Below are 14355 nucleotides of genomic sequence, written 5' to 3' on the forward strand. Positions count from 1 at the left end.
TGAACACATGTTAGATTTCTAGGATCTGTCACTCCTGTTTTGAAAGTTACAATGCTGAATTCTGGGTTATTCTCATGCAGGATTGTGCATATATGGAACATGTGCATACAGAGCTCAAACCATCTGTGAGAGAGCCCTTAGACACTTGCCTATTTTACAGTGGGTCGGCCCTAAGCCTCAACAGCCTGAGAAGGGCAAAGCATACCACCAGAAATCATGAACCCCTGACAACAGCTCAGCAACATCTCTGACACAATAAAAACCTGCCATGTTCCAGAATGTGCTGTCTGATTCAGGGATGTCACCCCTAGCGGTGTCCAGAGGTGACACAGCTACACAGGATATCAAAGGGTTAAGCAACGTTTTCGCCCTGAGGTGTCCCTTTCCAGCAGTGCCTACTCCAAAGATAGTGAAAGCTTCACTGACAAGATAGAGGACTCTAAATGCAGTTGGGGTTTAGGTCTGCCAATTCTATTAAAATAGGCAGGATATACGTATATGCTGCCTGAGAGGCTGAAAGTACAGATGCTTTCACATTCCAAGACCTACTTTACATGACCTGTTTTACCACATTACCAAAAACTGATGCAGAAACCAAATATAATAGAAGACAAGCACTGTTACTAGCATGTTTAAAATATGACAACCTTTAAAATGTGACCTAATTCATCCAATGCAGGCTGACACATAACAGTGTGTCTTCTAGGAAGCTGCAACATCCACAGACACCCGAGATAATACAGAGTTTTGATCTACTTTATGCTGTAAAACACAGCCTGAATACACCAACCATTAACTGGCTGTAACTGATTGATCATTGACCATGAAGGCAATTAGAAAAGGGTTATCATCAACAGTCATTTGACTTGTTTCTCTTAAAATACTAACAAAATGTGACTACTGGACAACTCAAAGATGTCATATGCACTGTTGAAACAGCATACAATGAAAACTAGTGATAGCTTCAGCCTTAAGAAGTGATAAGAGAAAACTAAATATCAACACTGGACAGTTTTCTTTTAGTGGAGGCCTTCTGTCTGTGGCATTCTAGCAGAAATGTACCATGTAATTGTCTCCTTTTCTTTCTGTATACACAACATCTTTCCCACATGGCAAATGGGGTTCTGTGTGTTTCAATGGATATTTTGTAAACACAAAGGGCCATAACTAAGAGTTCACTTCACTTACCTTGCAGGCCACACGAAAATGGAGCGAACAAGTAGCATTAGGAGAAAAGCCATGGCCAGACAACATAAAGGAGAAGTCATGATTGCTGGAGAACAACTCAGGTATGGAGAGAGAGGGGGAAAATATGACATGTCTATGGTCAGGCTTATCATTGATTCAAGGTTTAAGGTTAAACATATGGCTGATTTGAACTTTTCAAGGTTGAGACTACACAATGGAAAACTAATCAAGGACCGACTCTACCACCTGCGCACATATCCTAACTGCTTTGTGGCAAAGGAACTTATAGACTGGCTTGTGAGCCATAAGGAAGCTCCAGATCGAGCAACAGCTGTCTGCTTAATGCAGCACCTCATGGATCATGACATCATTCACCATGGTAAGCAGGAAGCAACAACAAAAGTTTCAGCAAGGGGATATTCAGTACAAATGTATTTATTTTTAATGTATTGCTTTATTTAGAGAGCCACTTATTTCAAAACTTATTAGAAACAGTATGTTGCCTTTTTTTTAGTCTGTGACAAGAGGCCAGTATTGAAGGATGCCAAACTGCTGTACCGTTTCCGTAAGGATGATGGCACATTTCCATTCAATACAGAGGTGAAAATCTTCATGCGAGGACAAGGACTCTATGAACAGTAAGAGCTGCTGTTTGTTCTGTGCTAGGATTCTCTTGTTTGTCCTTGAAGTGTACTGTCAACCACTGTGGTGATTATATAGTACACACTAGTATGATAAATAGGCTGGGGTTAAAACTTCACACACAGCTAGACTCTCTCCTGTCAGAGATATATTGGTAACGTTGTCTGTTGAAATGCTCCTTCAAGCACTTTTTAAAAGTAATTTGCATGTTATGATACATTTGATCTGTGTTTCTGTGTCTGTTTCTTCAGTCTCATCGGGGACGAGAATTCTATTCTGCAGCTAAGAGAGGAGCATGGTGTTGCATATCAGCACTCCTTTCCTGGCTGCCAATTGATTGACTGGCTCCTCCAGAACGGAGAGGCAGAGAGCCGGCGTCAGGGAATAGAGCTGTGCCGCACATTGCAGGAGCATGGCATCATTCAGCACGGTGAGGGGAATCCTTATTTGTCCTTTGATGTACGACACCAGGAATGAGCGAGCCGTCAGTGCCTGCTGACAGTGGGGGGCCAGTTGGGATTTTGCAATCTAAAGCAAATACACTCATCGACTCTTTGTGATAAAGCCCATTTATTCTAAAAACTAACTGTGCTCTCTCTCTCTCCCACTCCCACCACTAGTGGCAAAGAAGCATGATTTCTTTGACAGTGGACTGCTCTATCAGTTCTGCATCAATTTTCGCCGCAGACGCCGCCTATCTGAATTGTTAAATGACAGTGAACAAGATGCCAACGAAGGTGTGGCAGTGTCGACACCAGAGGACAACCTTCCTGATAATCCATTTGTTCTGCGCCAAAAAAAAGGGGGCAACTCTCCAACTTTCCAGTCTGGTAAAAGAAAATAAGTATCTGCCTTTTTTTGCAATTTATACACTTTGTTGTAAATGCTTATTATCGCATTATACTTTTCCTACTAATTTAATTACAGTGGGGTCAAATAAAGATCTGAAACAGGTTACCAGTGGGCGTCGAAGCAGTTTGAATTCCCTTCAGCTTCACTCTGCTGGATTTCCACCTCTTGTCCAGGTGGCTTCAACTTCAGTGGTATGCAATCCTAAATCAGGCAAGTGTGTAATTAATATTCATGTAACACATTTCAAAATGTCTTTAAAGACAAAGTATTTGGTATAGTGAGGTCCAAAACCGATATCTTTTAATATCTTTTTTTACAGTACTTAAAAGAAATTATACATGTGAAGAGTTATTGGCACCTGGTGCACCTTTCATCAAGAGAGTGTTGACGGTGAGTTATTGTAATGTTTTAATCATGGCTATTTAAAAGCTAACATGTATGTCATGTCTAGGATTTTAACAGCATTAATTCAATAACAACAGTCCTCCAAAGTCGAAAAGTGGATCCTTAAAGCATTAATATGTGATGTTAGTAAGGGACAAAACTAAAATACTCCTTTAAAATGAAAACTTACTTGGGGTTACCTTTTGCCTACAGGTTCTGTGATATCAACACAATTCTCATCTGTTAACCATTCAAATAAAGCATCAACATAGCTACTTAGGTCGATTCATAGTTAACATTAGAAACAAGATGAAACTTATTTTTCCATGTGGACTAATGAAGTCGTATCTTAACAATAGCAAACTATATAAATTCCATTTAATTTCTACATAATGTGTAATTTATCTCACCCTCCGGCCATCACAGGTGATAGGAGATGCCCTGGGCTGGGGCTTTGTTGTCAGAGGCATGGCTCCCTGTTATGTGCAGGCTGTTGACCGTGGAAGCCCTGCAGCAGCTGCTGGAGTTAAGGTGAGATATATGTTACACACATGGGACTGAAAATGGTAGTATACTTAAACCTCAAAAGGAGTTTGAAAACAGCACTTTGACTTTGAGACAAAAATAAGAGCTTGTATGTACCTCACATCATCTTTTTAGGTGCGTCAGTTTGTGTGCCAGGTGAATGGACAGTGTGTCCTCTACCTGGACTACAGGAAAGTCTCCAGACTGGTGATGACAGGGCCTCGGACTGCTGTAGTGGAAATTATGGAACCACTGGAATGACAACTGTCATGAAGTCTAGCTATTGTTTCAGACACAACTACATTTGCTGGAACTTAAATATAACATGGTAAATTGTATTATTTTCAACTGTATAGGCTACTAGCATGGCAGAGTTAATATGTGCTCGTCATTACTGGGGTGGGGGATCAATCAGTGAACGTGATTGATTATCTTGGTTGCAGCAAGAGTAGGTAAACTACATTACAAATGCTGTGGTGTTTGTATGAACCTCAATTCCTAAGTAATAAATGTTAACTTTTTATGACTGAAAATAAAAAAATTGCATTAATACGAACACAATGAATACTAACTTTTGGCCGTCCAGATCCAGCCCCTGCCCAGCTCCCTGCCTGCTACGACTTCCGTCTTTTTGTCGACGCCATTTTGGACTGAGAGTTGACTCACTTGGAATAGATAACGTTAGCTAACAGGCTGGCCTGACCCACCAGTGTAGTACACACAAGTGTTCCTGCAGTCATCATTTTTGGAGTATACAGTTCTCATAAGATGTGCACCATTCTGTCCCGCCTTTCGTTCCTCCAGCTAGCTAGAGGCTGCAGCAAAACAGATGAGACAGCTAACTAGCTAGCTAGCTAGCCGAGGAGCTGAGCATCAGCACTGGCTTTGAGGAGAGCGAACATCACTTGCATCAATCTGCACGTCCCGACCTGCCGGTTAACATCTTTGTTAGCCATTTATGTAGAGAGGCAACCATTGTAAATCTAGTCCACAGACGTATCATAAGGTGAGTAAAATGCATCGATTGAATTAGTCTGTGAAAATGGAAAAACAAATAACGCTAACCGGCTATGCAATGCTAGCTTTGGTGTTTAGCTAAGTAACGTGAGCTGACCAAGCCGACATGAGCGGGCAACGCAGCTAATGTTGGCTAACGGTACGCTAGCCAAAAAAAAGCTAACCACATGTACTGTAAAACTTTTGATTCCCCAAATCACTGGAACATGAAAGGTCATAGATCTGATTAAGTAACGTTATGTCTGATCAAGCCTGCACTTAACCAGTAACGAAAGATAACTTGAAGCGTGCCGGCTGAAATAACTGGGCCCATATAGAAACTGAAGTATTGAACATAGGTAACGCATCCAGTCATATGTAACGTTAATTGTGTTGACAGTGATTTATCGACTGGAGACGTCCGTTGAAAAGGTGTGTTAATGCCTGTTTATAAAGTCAGTCTCTTATGATGTTGGTAATTATCGATTGATCTACAGTGTTAAATTTGAAAACGTATAGAATAATTTGCTTGCTGTGATTACGTTTCCTCAACTAAAAAGAAGTTTGTTTTCTGTTTGTCATGAAAGATGTATCAACTTCCAGTGAACAACCTCACACGAATCAGGAAGGCTAGGAAACAAGTGAAAAAAGCACTTGGAGACATTGGACTGGAGTACTGCAAGGAGGCAGCGGAGGTGAGTTGATTTTAGTTGCATGTGAGTAGAAACTCTAAATTAAATTGGCTCATTATGGTTCTTATAGATTATTATTTCAAAAACATAGTTATCATCGTTGTCTCTAATCTCTATGACAGGCTGAAATGTCTATTTAGAAAATATTTCATCTCAAATGTGAGACCAATTAAAGGCAATTTAAATCTATGCCAACCCAGCAGTATTTCTCCAAAGCTAGTGTGGCTAATACTTACAAAATATTGCATGCAAAAATTAGCAATTTTATGTAAACTAATACATTTTGTATATTATAACAAATACACTTTAATCTTTTCAAATCTTTCCACAGGAGTTCAAAGAGTTTTGTCCTGATGAGCAATTTGTAAAGGGCAGTCTTTGCCTTGATATCTGTGCTTGGGATCCATCATACTCTAAAACACAGGTAAATCTTACTTCTGTGTCCAAGGCCTTTTCAAATGCTGATGCACATCACCATATTTGTCCTAATGCCATTGTTTTCCATGATGTCTTTTAGGAATACAGATCGAAGCCATTTTGCTGCACAGAGTGCCCATTTTCTTCCAAATACTACTCGGGCTACAAGAATCACTTCCGCAATGTACACAGGAAAATCTTTGATAGTAAAATTCTGCTTAACTGTCCATACTGCACATTCACTGCAAGCAAGAGAACTTTGGAGACGCATGTTAAAATATTCCACATACCCAGTTCAGCACGGCAGAATTATGGGAACTCGCAGGGAACTGCACTGGGAAGGAACGATAAAATGTTTCTTGATAGGGTCAGACAGGGAGATGGTGTGGAGAAAGCAATGTACTTTTGCAAAAAATGCACGTTCCGGGACACACTCTACAATGTTGTGAGAAGGCACATCTACAGGGAACATTTTCAGCATATTGTGTCACCATATCTTGGTATGGTTTCTGAATCATCTTTAAAAAATGGTGCTAATTCTGTCAATGGCAACAACATCCTCTGTAAACGCTGCCAGTTTTCCACTCGTAGCTATGAGGCTCTAGTGCAGCATGTTGTAGAGTACCACGAGCGCATTGGTGCTCAAGTGACCACCATGATTGGACATGCTAAAATTGTTGTCGCCAGGCCTCAATCCTTGCCAGTCGCTTCTCAGAAGGCCCCTCTGATTGTTACCAGGGGCCACACAACTAGGCCTGACCCATTAGCACAACCAGTAATTGGCTATTTAAAGCCAGTGGCCCCTGTTGTTAAAAATCAGTCTTTCATCGCAGCCAGTCAGGTGCGTGTCACAGTTCCTGGCAAGAGCAATGTGGCTGAGAATAATGTTGCTGGTGTAAACACAGCGCAGACACAGAAGTGGAAGATATGTACAGTTTGCAATGAGCTTTTCCCTGAAAACCTCTATAATGCTCATTTTGAGAACGCACACAAGGCAAAGAAAGTGTGGGCACTGGCCAAGTACATCATGAAAATACACAACTTCACCAGCAAGTGTTTGCTTTGCAACCGCTATCTGCCCAGTGATACACTGCTTAACCACATGCTAATCCACGGGCTCACCTGTCCACAGTGCCACTCTGCTTTCCACAATGTTGAGAAAATCATTGAGCATGTGGCGCAGGCTCATCCTGATGACTTTGTTGGACCCCCTGGTGCATCACCTCTAACATTTGATCTTACCATTAAACAAGATAAGTCCAGTAACGTACAGCTTGTTGTGCTCACATTTAACATGAAGGAAACTATCAATGGTCAAGATCAGTCTGCATCTGCTCAAAATAGTGTTCCAGCTCTGGTCAAGCTAACTGCTCCCAGAATGATTGAAAAAAAAAGTGAACCACTTAGAAGTTTCCCGTCACTGGGTCAAAAGAGTGAGGTTGGGAAGACTTTGTGTCCGCTGTGTTTTACCATCCTCAAAGGTCCGATCTCTGATGCTTTGGCTATGCATCTGAGGGAGCGACATCAAGTGCTCCAAACAATGCATCCTGTTGAAAAAAAGATGACATACAAGTGCATTCATTGCCTGGGAGTGTACACCAGTAACATGGTGGCCTCCACAATCACGCTGCATCTTGTGCAGTGCAGGGCTGTTGGTAGGAACCAGGCAAGCCAAGGCTTCAAGTCTGCCTTGACTCTCAACTCATCCGGGGCTGGCTTCCTCAAGAGGCAGCCACCAACGCAGGCCATGTCCAACCCCAAGAGGATAAAACTAAGCAAGGAGTCAAATATTTCCTCCACAACTGTTGGAAATCAGTCTGAATCTGATGGCCTTGCTCTGGATCCTAGAAGCTATGAGCACAAGACCTATGAGGCCAGGAAAAATTTCCTGACGTCCTATTTCAACAGGCGCCCATACCTTTCTCCTCAGGAAGAGGAGAAGCTGTCTGCAAGTCTGTGGCTCTGGAAATCTGACATTGCTAGTCACTTTGCAACCAAGCGAAGGATGTGCGAGAAACAATGTCAGACCATGAAGCTGTCTGTGCTGCTCGGCTTTGACATGCATGCTGTAAAGAAAGTTAAACATGACTTGATATTTGTGGAGAGCAGCACCTCAGAGGGGAGATCTGGAGGCCTCAAGTCTGGTACTCCAAGCACAGACCAAAACAAGCAGTGTGAGACACTAAACTGTACGTTAAAACTCAGAACATGCACAGAGACCATTTCCATTGACTCAGACAGTGAGCCAGAAACCGAGAATAGACCTACTGAGAATGGGAATGTTGACACAAACCAAGACGAAATTTTGAAATCTGAAGAGCCAGCAAACCTGACAGAAGAGGCCGAACCCTTAAACACGGACGATCCCTCCAGAGAGAAGGAGAGCTCTTTGCAAGATGGGAACGCAAATGCTTTGATGACTTTCTGTTAGTGTCCCTCCTTAGCAGTGTGGCATGGTTGAGAAACAGTGTATGAATTAAAATAAAAACACAGGTCCAGCGTCAGTTAAAAATTACAAATATTTGGTCAAATGGCACAGGTGACTAAAACTCTTCAATTCTAGATGTTGAACTCTTTACCAGTGTTGGATGAAGGACAAAAGTTACATTATAGTGCATATATATGGCATATGTAAGTGACATTGTATATATTTTAGCCATTGTTCTTTGTTAGTTTCTTCATATGATCTGTGTTATTCACCTTTTTAACTGTCACAAGATTTATGAAATGATTATGCCAACTTCCTCGCTTCCATAGTTTTTTTTTTCTCAACTATGACAAGGAACTGTATCATATTGTCATTTGACCTTTAGAACGTATAGGATATGCTAATCACGTATGTTCATGTTTTAATAAATATGTTTAATAAAAACTTAATTTTTTTCCTACACCAACCACTCAGTCTGACAATTATCCTTTGTGCCAGGTCTTATGGAAAGAGACAATTTTAAAATATACAGAACATAATGGTGCTTTCAAAGTTTAATAGACCAGCAACATATGTTTTTCTGAAGTTTTTTTTTAATGTAAACAATGCATAATCTTATCAGGAAAGTAATGGAAGATAAGACAATTTCATTTTTAGTTGGAGAACTTTATAGGGTGCAGTGTTGAGGAAATTATGCCAAAAAAAAAAACATTCTTTTGTAAGAGTTAATGTGTGCTTTACGGGAGGTAAAACAAAAGTAAAAACATTGCAAACTTAGGACTTGCTAAATTAATTTTACACTAAATTAATTAAAATAGCTCAGGGGGGGTTTTTTACGTCACATCATTAATTAACCCATGTGTTGTCTTCCCGTCAACCATGAGTTTTTGACGTTTGTTTTTGCTTTTTCCAACGTTTTAAATTGTTAAATTTTTCTTCTACACATTTTCAGCGCTTATTTCTACGTCCCATATTTTCTGATATAAAACAAAAATTGAAAACGGGTCAATGTGACCCGAAGTCAACACAAGGGTTAAGATGCTTTTTTACACTTTTTAGTATGAAAATGAAACGATGTAAGCCTATTCGAAGCATGGATGTATTAAGAGAAGCCCGTCCAGGTCGATTTGTGGATGTGAAATTTACCAGAGCCATAGTGATATAAATCACTCTGAAATTTACATAGACTGTAATTTACCAAGAACAAACTTTCATTTCACGGGCCCCTTAATTTCCGGTCGGTCTGAGACGTTGATTGGTGCAGCTGGAGGAGGAGGCGGGACTTCTGGCTGGTACAGTAGCAGGATGGGCCAACCGTCAGCGTGCATCACAGTCCAGGCCACAGAGTCTGCAGCTGCAAAAATGTCCATATTGTGTCTGCATTCACAACTACAGCTTTTAGTAGCTCTTTAGCTGTACTCTTTAAGGGAAAACAACCTCTTAGCAGTTGTAAGTATAACTGTCAATGACGATTACCTCATATCCGTCATATGGATGTAGTTTGTAACGCAAGTCTGTTTTGATGCGTTTCCTATGGACTGTTTATAAAAGCTAGTTAGCACATGAAGCTAAAACTGGTAGTATACGTGACATGTAGCCAGAGCTGTCAAAGGTGGCAGGTTGCCATCTAGACGCACATATCTGGCTTCATATACATCGTAATGATTTAATGCCACTGGATTTTATATTGCTGAGCTTGTAAAGCTGTTATTTAGCTAATGTTTGTTGTTAGCTCGCGCTTATTTTCAAATGGTTGCTACAGTATTACATTTTTGGATGAATTTTTCTTAGCATTCCGGTTATCCATTAGTTTGCATTCATTTCTGTACAATAGCCAAATCTACAAGCAGATTGCTGAAACGTGCAGTGAACATTTACACATATTTTGTGTGCTAATGCAGTGCGGCAATTTCAAATCAAGCTGAAATGTAGCTGTATTAACCATCAATGTTAATGTGACTGACAGACTTGATGTTCTCTGTGATGGATTACACAACATAAGCAAGTTTCATGAGTCTCCTGATAGATCTTCATCTCGTACAGAAACGAAAGGAAACCAATTGATGCTAAAATACAGGAAAATGTTTGCTTGCAGGAATTAACGTCATCCCTGTATGCTTCCAGACTGCTATTGCTTGCTGCAACATAAGGAGAAGGAGCTCTAATGTGACAGCTGACAGACTGAAAGGGAATAGCAGGAGAAACCATGGGGTCTGAGTAGACTGGCTGTGCGTTGGAGGTTCACAGTATGGAAATAATGTTGTACAGTAACAGAGAGCTGGTGGAGTTCTTTATAAGCTACAAGCTGTCTCAGAGAAACTATTCAACCTCTCTGCTGAGGCCAGAGGATGCTGGCAGAAGGACTGAAGGAGACAAGGCCAACTCAGCTGCCAGTAACGGCCTGCTGGTCAACAGCCGAAATGGGGGCGGCCAGCCAGGGATGTCGTTGCCCCCACGTGGTGACATAGAGGCTGTAAAGGCAGCTCTTCAGGACTCAGCAAATGAGTTTGAACTGCTCTTCACACAAGCGTTTAGTGACCTCTCCTCGCAGCTAGACATCACTCCTGACACAGCCTACCACAGCTTTAAGAGCGTGATGGACGAGGTGTTCAAGGATGGAATCAACTGGGGTCGTGTAGTGGGTCTGTTTGCCTTTGGCGGCGTGCTGTGTGTGGAATGTGTAGAGAAGGATATGAGCGAGCTGGTTTCCCGCATCGCAGACTGGATGACCATGTACCTGGATGAGCACATCAGTCCATGGATCCAGAGCCAAGGAGGATGGGTGAGTCGGCATGGGATGAGCTCAACATGCAGCTTTGTTCATGGCACTGTGACTGTGTCATCGGATGTTTTGATCCGATACAGATCGGTATCCCTATGAGTTCTACACTGTGAGGTATACAGATTTTAAATGTGGGGGGAAAAGTTGGGTCAGTACTTGGTATGGGCAAATATCCTGAGTTGAGGTATTTGAATAATCTGGAGTGAAAGAAGTTGGATCAACTATGTCACACAATTTAAACACTGAACACACTGAAAATCTTCCTTTTTAAGTATCAGATACTCACTGCCTGTAGCATGATTTTATATACATACTTTCATATTTAAAGTAAGTGCAGATATATTTAAGGTTAGTACAAGTGCCTTATTTACTAGATGATCTGAAGACAAACATGCACACATGCAACATGATTATCCGATATTAGAGCTGGGTTAAAATAATCGCTTGTCCAATTAAAATCAATCTTTGTTTGAGGGATCTGATATTGATTGATATAATCCCGAAATCGATCTTTTAATATATGCCTTTTCACCATGGATGTATAAGGGCATCACATGATGGGCCGGGAGTTGCAATTCCACTGTTTAGCCACTATGTTCGATTTGCTTCAATATGAGGGTTGCTTGCTTGTACAATTTACAGCATAAGTTCTCTAAGAATTGCTTTTATATCCAAGTAAAATTATTATAACTGAAATTTCCCTAACCTAATTGGAATCGAATCCGGACCTTGTGATTCAGAATCGATTCCAGAAATTATTGGTGACATCTGATATATTGCAGTTAAGTAACCACTTTCATATTTGAAAAACATTTTTTTTAAGAATGCACATACATACATATTTGTGCAGAGCTGCAAAAGTGCCAATATTATAGGGCACAGCTGTAGTTTTTCGGTGGAGTATTCCTTTAATGTGGATAGAAAGAAAATTAGACATTGTCCAATAACAACAATTCTCTTTTTTCTGTCTGAATCAATTTGATCTTAATCTGATTCCAGGACTGCTTTGCTGAGGTTTTCGGGCGAGACGGCGCTGCAGAAGCGAGGAGATCTCAGGAGACTATGAGAAGATGGCTGCTAGTTGGAGTGGCGCTGCTAATGGGAGTGCTGGTTGGTGTGGCCATCGCTAAGAAACGATGAAGGTGGTGCATCTCGTTCATCACAGCACACCTTGTATAATGCTACGCCAACAAAAATAAAACTAAATAGTTGATGTTTACAAAAAGCCCAGTCTGCTTGTGCACTGACAGAATGTGGATTGGCTAAAGCAGTTTGTGGAAGTATCCATAATATGTAGCTTGGTGAGCTGTTACACTTCTCACCCCGCTTTGTCCTGTGTTTTTTTTTTTTTTCTTCTTTTTCTTTTTTAACACAGCAGATTTTACAATCGTTAAAAGAGTGTTAATCTCCAGAATGGAAGTGCTTTAATAAACCTGATAAGCTAACAAACAGATTCAGCTGGTTTGATGAGACTGCTAATTTTTATTTTTTTCCTTTGTGCGTTATCCAAGGACCAATTTTGATTACTTACAAACGGACGGGCAGAATTTAAGTTAAACTTCCTTTTCACTGTGTAATGATCAGCTCCTTTTGTTGGATGTACTGGAGTTTTAGGCATGCTTCAAAAAATAAATATATTTATGTTTTTCTTGTGTCTTTATGAGCTCTCAGTCCAACGACTTCAATTGTGCAAAAATCTCCCATAGCACAGTCATTTCCTGTTCCTGTCTTAATTATTACATAAAGAAAAGTACTAGCCTGGTTCTGGACCTCTGAATCACTGCTCACATCTCATATTTATTCAGTGATTCAAATTAATAGAATGAAGTGAAACAAAATGGCAATTCAGTTAGATTATCAGGCGAGGAAAGTAGAACATTGTGAACCCAAATCGTCTCTTTTTCAGGTACAGAGGAAACTGAGTTACATGTAATAATAACATTTGATAGGTAGTGTTGTGAATCCTTTGGGAGATGTGATGCAGTGTTAAGATTGTCTAAAATACTGATACTTTATCTCATGGATCAATTCATATTCAGTTTACATGAAAAGTTAAAAACTTCTAAGCCCATATACAGTATATACCAATATGCTGATACATCAATGAATACATCGAACATCTAAAGCAAAAAATATCCAAATAGGTGTAAGTTACATGAAAGGACACATTCAACTATTTTACATGATGGAATGGATTAAAAATGTCTTTAGCCAGATAAACTACACTCATATTTTTTCTATTGACATTTATGTTCTTGTCAAGACGAAACAAGAATCTATACCTAAAATATGTCCAAATTTATAGAATCTTAATTTACAAGATGGGTTTTATTTCATATTTTGGATTAGGGCTGAAGAATTAATCGGAATTTTACCAAAATCACAATATGGACTAGTGCAATATACAAATCGCAGGAGGCGCAATATTTCTCAGAGGCAAAATATAATTCTGAATTAAATATTGTGGCACTAAAGAGATGTCCCGTCATACAAATCATATTCTACAGACTTAAGAAAAAAAATCTTTGATTGGTACAGATCCTTGGAAAAATCACACCATGATCATATAAATATATTTTCCAATGAAAATGGAAATAATAATGCAAAAATGATCATTCCCTCCAATATCATAAATCATATCACAAAGGCGATATCAGTCAAAAATAATCACAATTAGATATTTTTCCAAATCATTCAGTCCTATTCTTGACCTAATTATCCTAGTGTCGTAGTCTAAAAAAGTGTAAAGCCTTCCTCAATTCCTATTCAGCTCTGTTCCATTATAATATGCATTAACAATGTACATGCCACACACACAATCACACACACACACACACACACACACACACACACACACACACACACACACACACACATAAATGCCTGTTATCTCTAAACTGCAGTGTGTAGAGTTTTACATCCTGTGTCAGTTGGTGAAAGACTGGAGCTGCATTGTTGTATTCTTACCTTTAGGGGGTGCACCTGTACCACATGTTTTAAAAGGAGTATACTATACTGTACATCAAGCTGTGGTAGTTGCATTTAGGTTTAGTTTATTTCTGGCTGCAGATATAGCTGTGCAGTGTTGATTAGTGTTCTTTTAGAGCTGCATCTGTTTCCTTCTTCAGGTTTGTTTGAAATTACACACAATCAAAACATGAATTTGCCCAAGGATGGTTATAATCTAGTGTCAAAGATAACTCATTAATCACTTGATTCCCTGTTACTGTTAAGAGTTTCTACTATATCTAAAAACATTGTACAGCTCTGCAGGATAAAACAGTCTGAATGAGAAAAGAGACAAACACTAAAGGAGCCAAAGAGAGAGACTGCGGATGGCCTTGTGAGAGAACTTGAGCAGGCCTGTGGTTGCTAATCTATCCCTGTCATTTGTTGCCATTTCCCCAGAGCAGAGCTGGCGGCTGCAGCAGATAAACAGGGAATAGATA

General features: G+C 40.1%; 3 protein-coding genes and 1 long non-coding RNA gene across 7 annotated transcripts; 3 read left to right on the forward strand and 1 right to left on the reverse strand.

Moving 5' to 3' along the window:
- The first annotated feature begins 1152 nt into the window (after positions 1-1152).
- si:dkeyp-97e7.9 (DEP domain-containing mTOR-interacting protein) lies at positions 1153-4147 on the forward strand. Its single transcript, XM_031279339.2, has 9 exons — positions 1153-1289; positions 1389-1567; positions 1703-1826; positions 2082-2260; positions 2451-2660; positions 2758-2892; positions 3002-3072; positions 3493-3597; positions 3727-4147. The coding sequence occupies exons 1-9, from the start codon at positions 1207-1209 to the stop codon at positions 3850-3852; spliced, it is 1212 nt and encodes a 403-aa protein (XP_031135199.1). The 5' UTR covers positions 1153-1206; the 3' UTR covers positions 3853-4147.
- LOC118495343 lies at positions 2573-4390 on the reverse strand. 2 transcript variants are annotated; one of them, XR_004897721.1, is made up of 4 exons: positions 4164-4390; positions 3709-3820; positions 3477-3586; positions 2573-2883 (listed from the first exon to the last, which is right to left on the reverse strand). It is a non-coding gene; the product is annotated as an uncharacterized LOC118495343 (long non-coding RNA). The 2 variants fall into 2 exon arrangements; XR_004897720.1 differs by having other exon boundaries at positions 2703-2883; positions 3477-3583.
- Positions 4233-8593, forward strand: adnpa (activity-dependent neuroprotector homeobox a). Its single transcript, XM_031279332.2, has 4 exons — positions 4233-4597; positions 5175-5282; positions 5611-5703; positions 5797-8593. The coding sequence occupies exons 2-4, from the start codon at positions 5175-5177 to the stop codon at positions 8125-8127; spliced, it is 2532 nt and encodes an 843-aa protein (XP_031135192.1). The 5' UTR covers positions 4233-4597; the 3' UTR covers positions 8128-8593.
- Positions 8594-9377: 784 nt separating this feature from the next.
- On the forward strand, positions 9378-12554 carry LOC116035964 (bcl-2-like protein 1). Of its 3 annotated transcripts, none has more exons than XM_031279352.2 (3): positions 9378-9573; positions 10249-10906; positions 11906-12554. In XM_031279352.2, the coding sequence occupies exons 2-3, from the start codon at positions 10373-10375 to the stop codon at positions 12044-12046; spliced, it is 675 nt and encodes a 224-aa protein (XP_031135212.1). In that variant the 5' UTR covers positions 9378-9573; positions 10249-10372; the 3' UTR covers positions 12047-12554. The 3 variants fall into 3 exon arrangements, with proteins under 3 accessions (XP_031135212.1, XP_035858410.1, XP_031135219.1); XM_036002517.1 differs by having other exon boundaries at positions 9420-9632; XM_031279359.2 differs by having other exon boundaries at positions 9420-9573; positions 10220-10906.
- Positions 12555-14355: the final 1801 nt, after the last annotated feature.

Source organism: Sander lucioperca, chromosome 6 (genome assembly GCF_008315115.2).
Source record: "Sander lucioperca isolate FBNREF2018 chromosome 6, SLUC_FBN_1.2, whole genome shotgun sequence".
Classification (NCBI taxonomy): Eukaryota; Metazoa; Chordata; class Actinopteri; order Perciformes; family Percidae; genus Sander; species Sander lucioperca.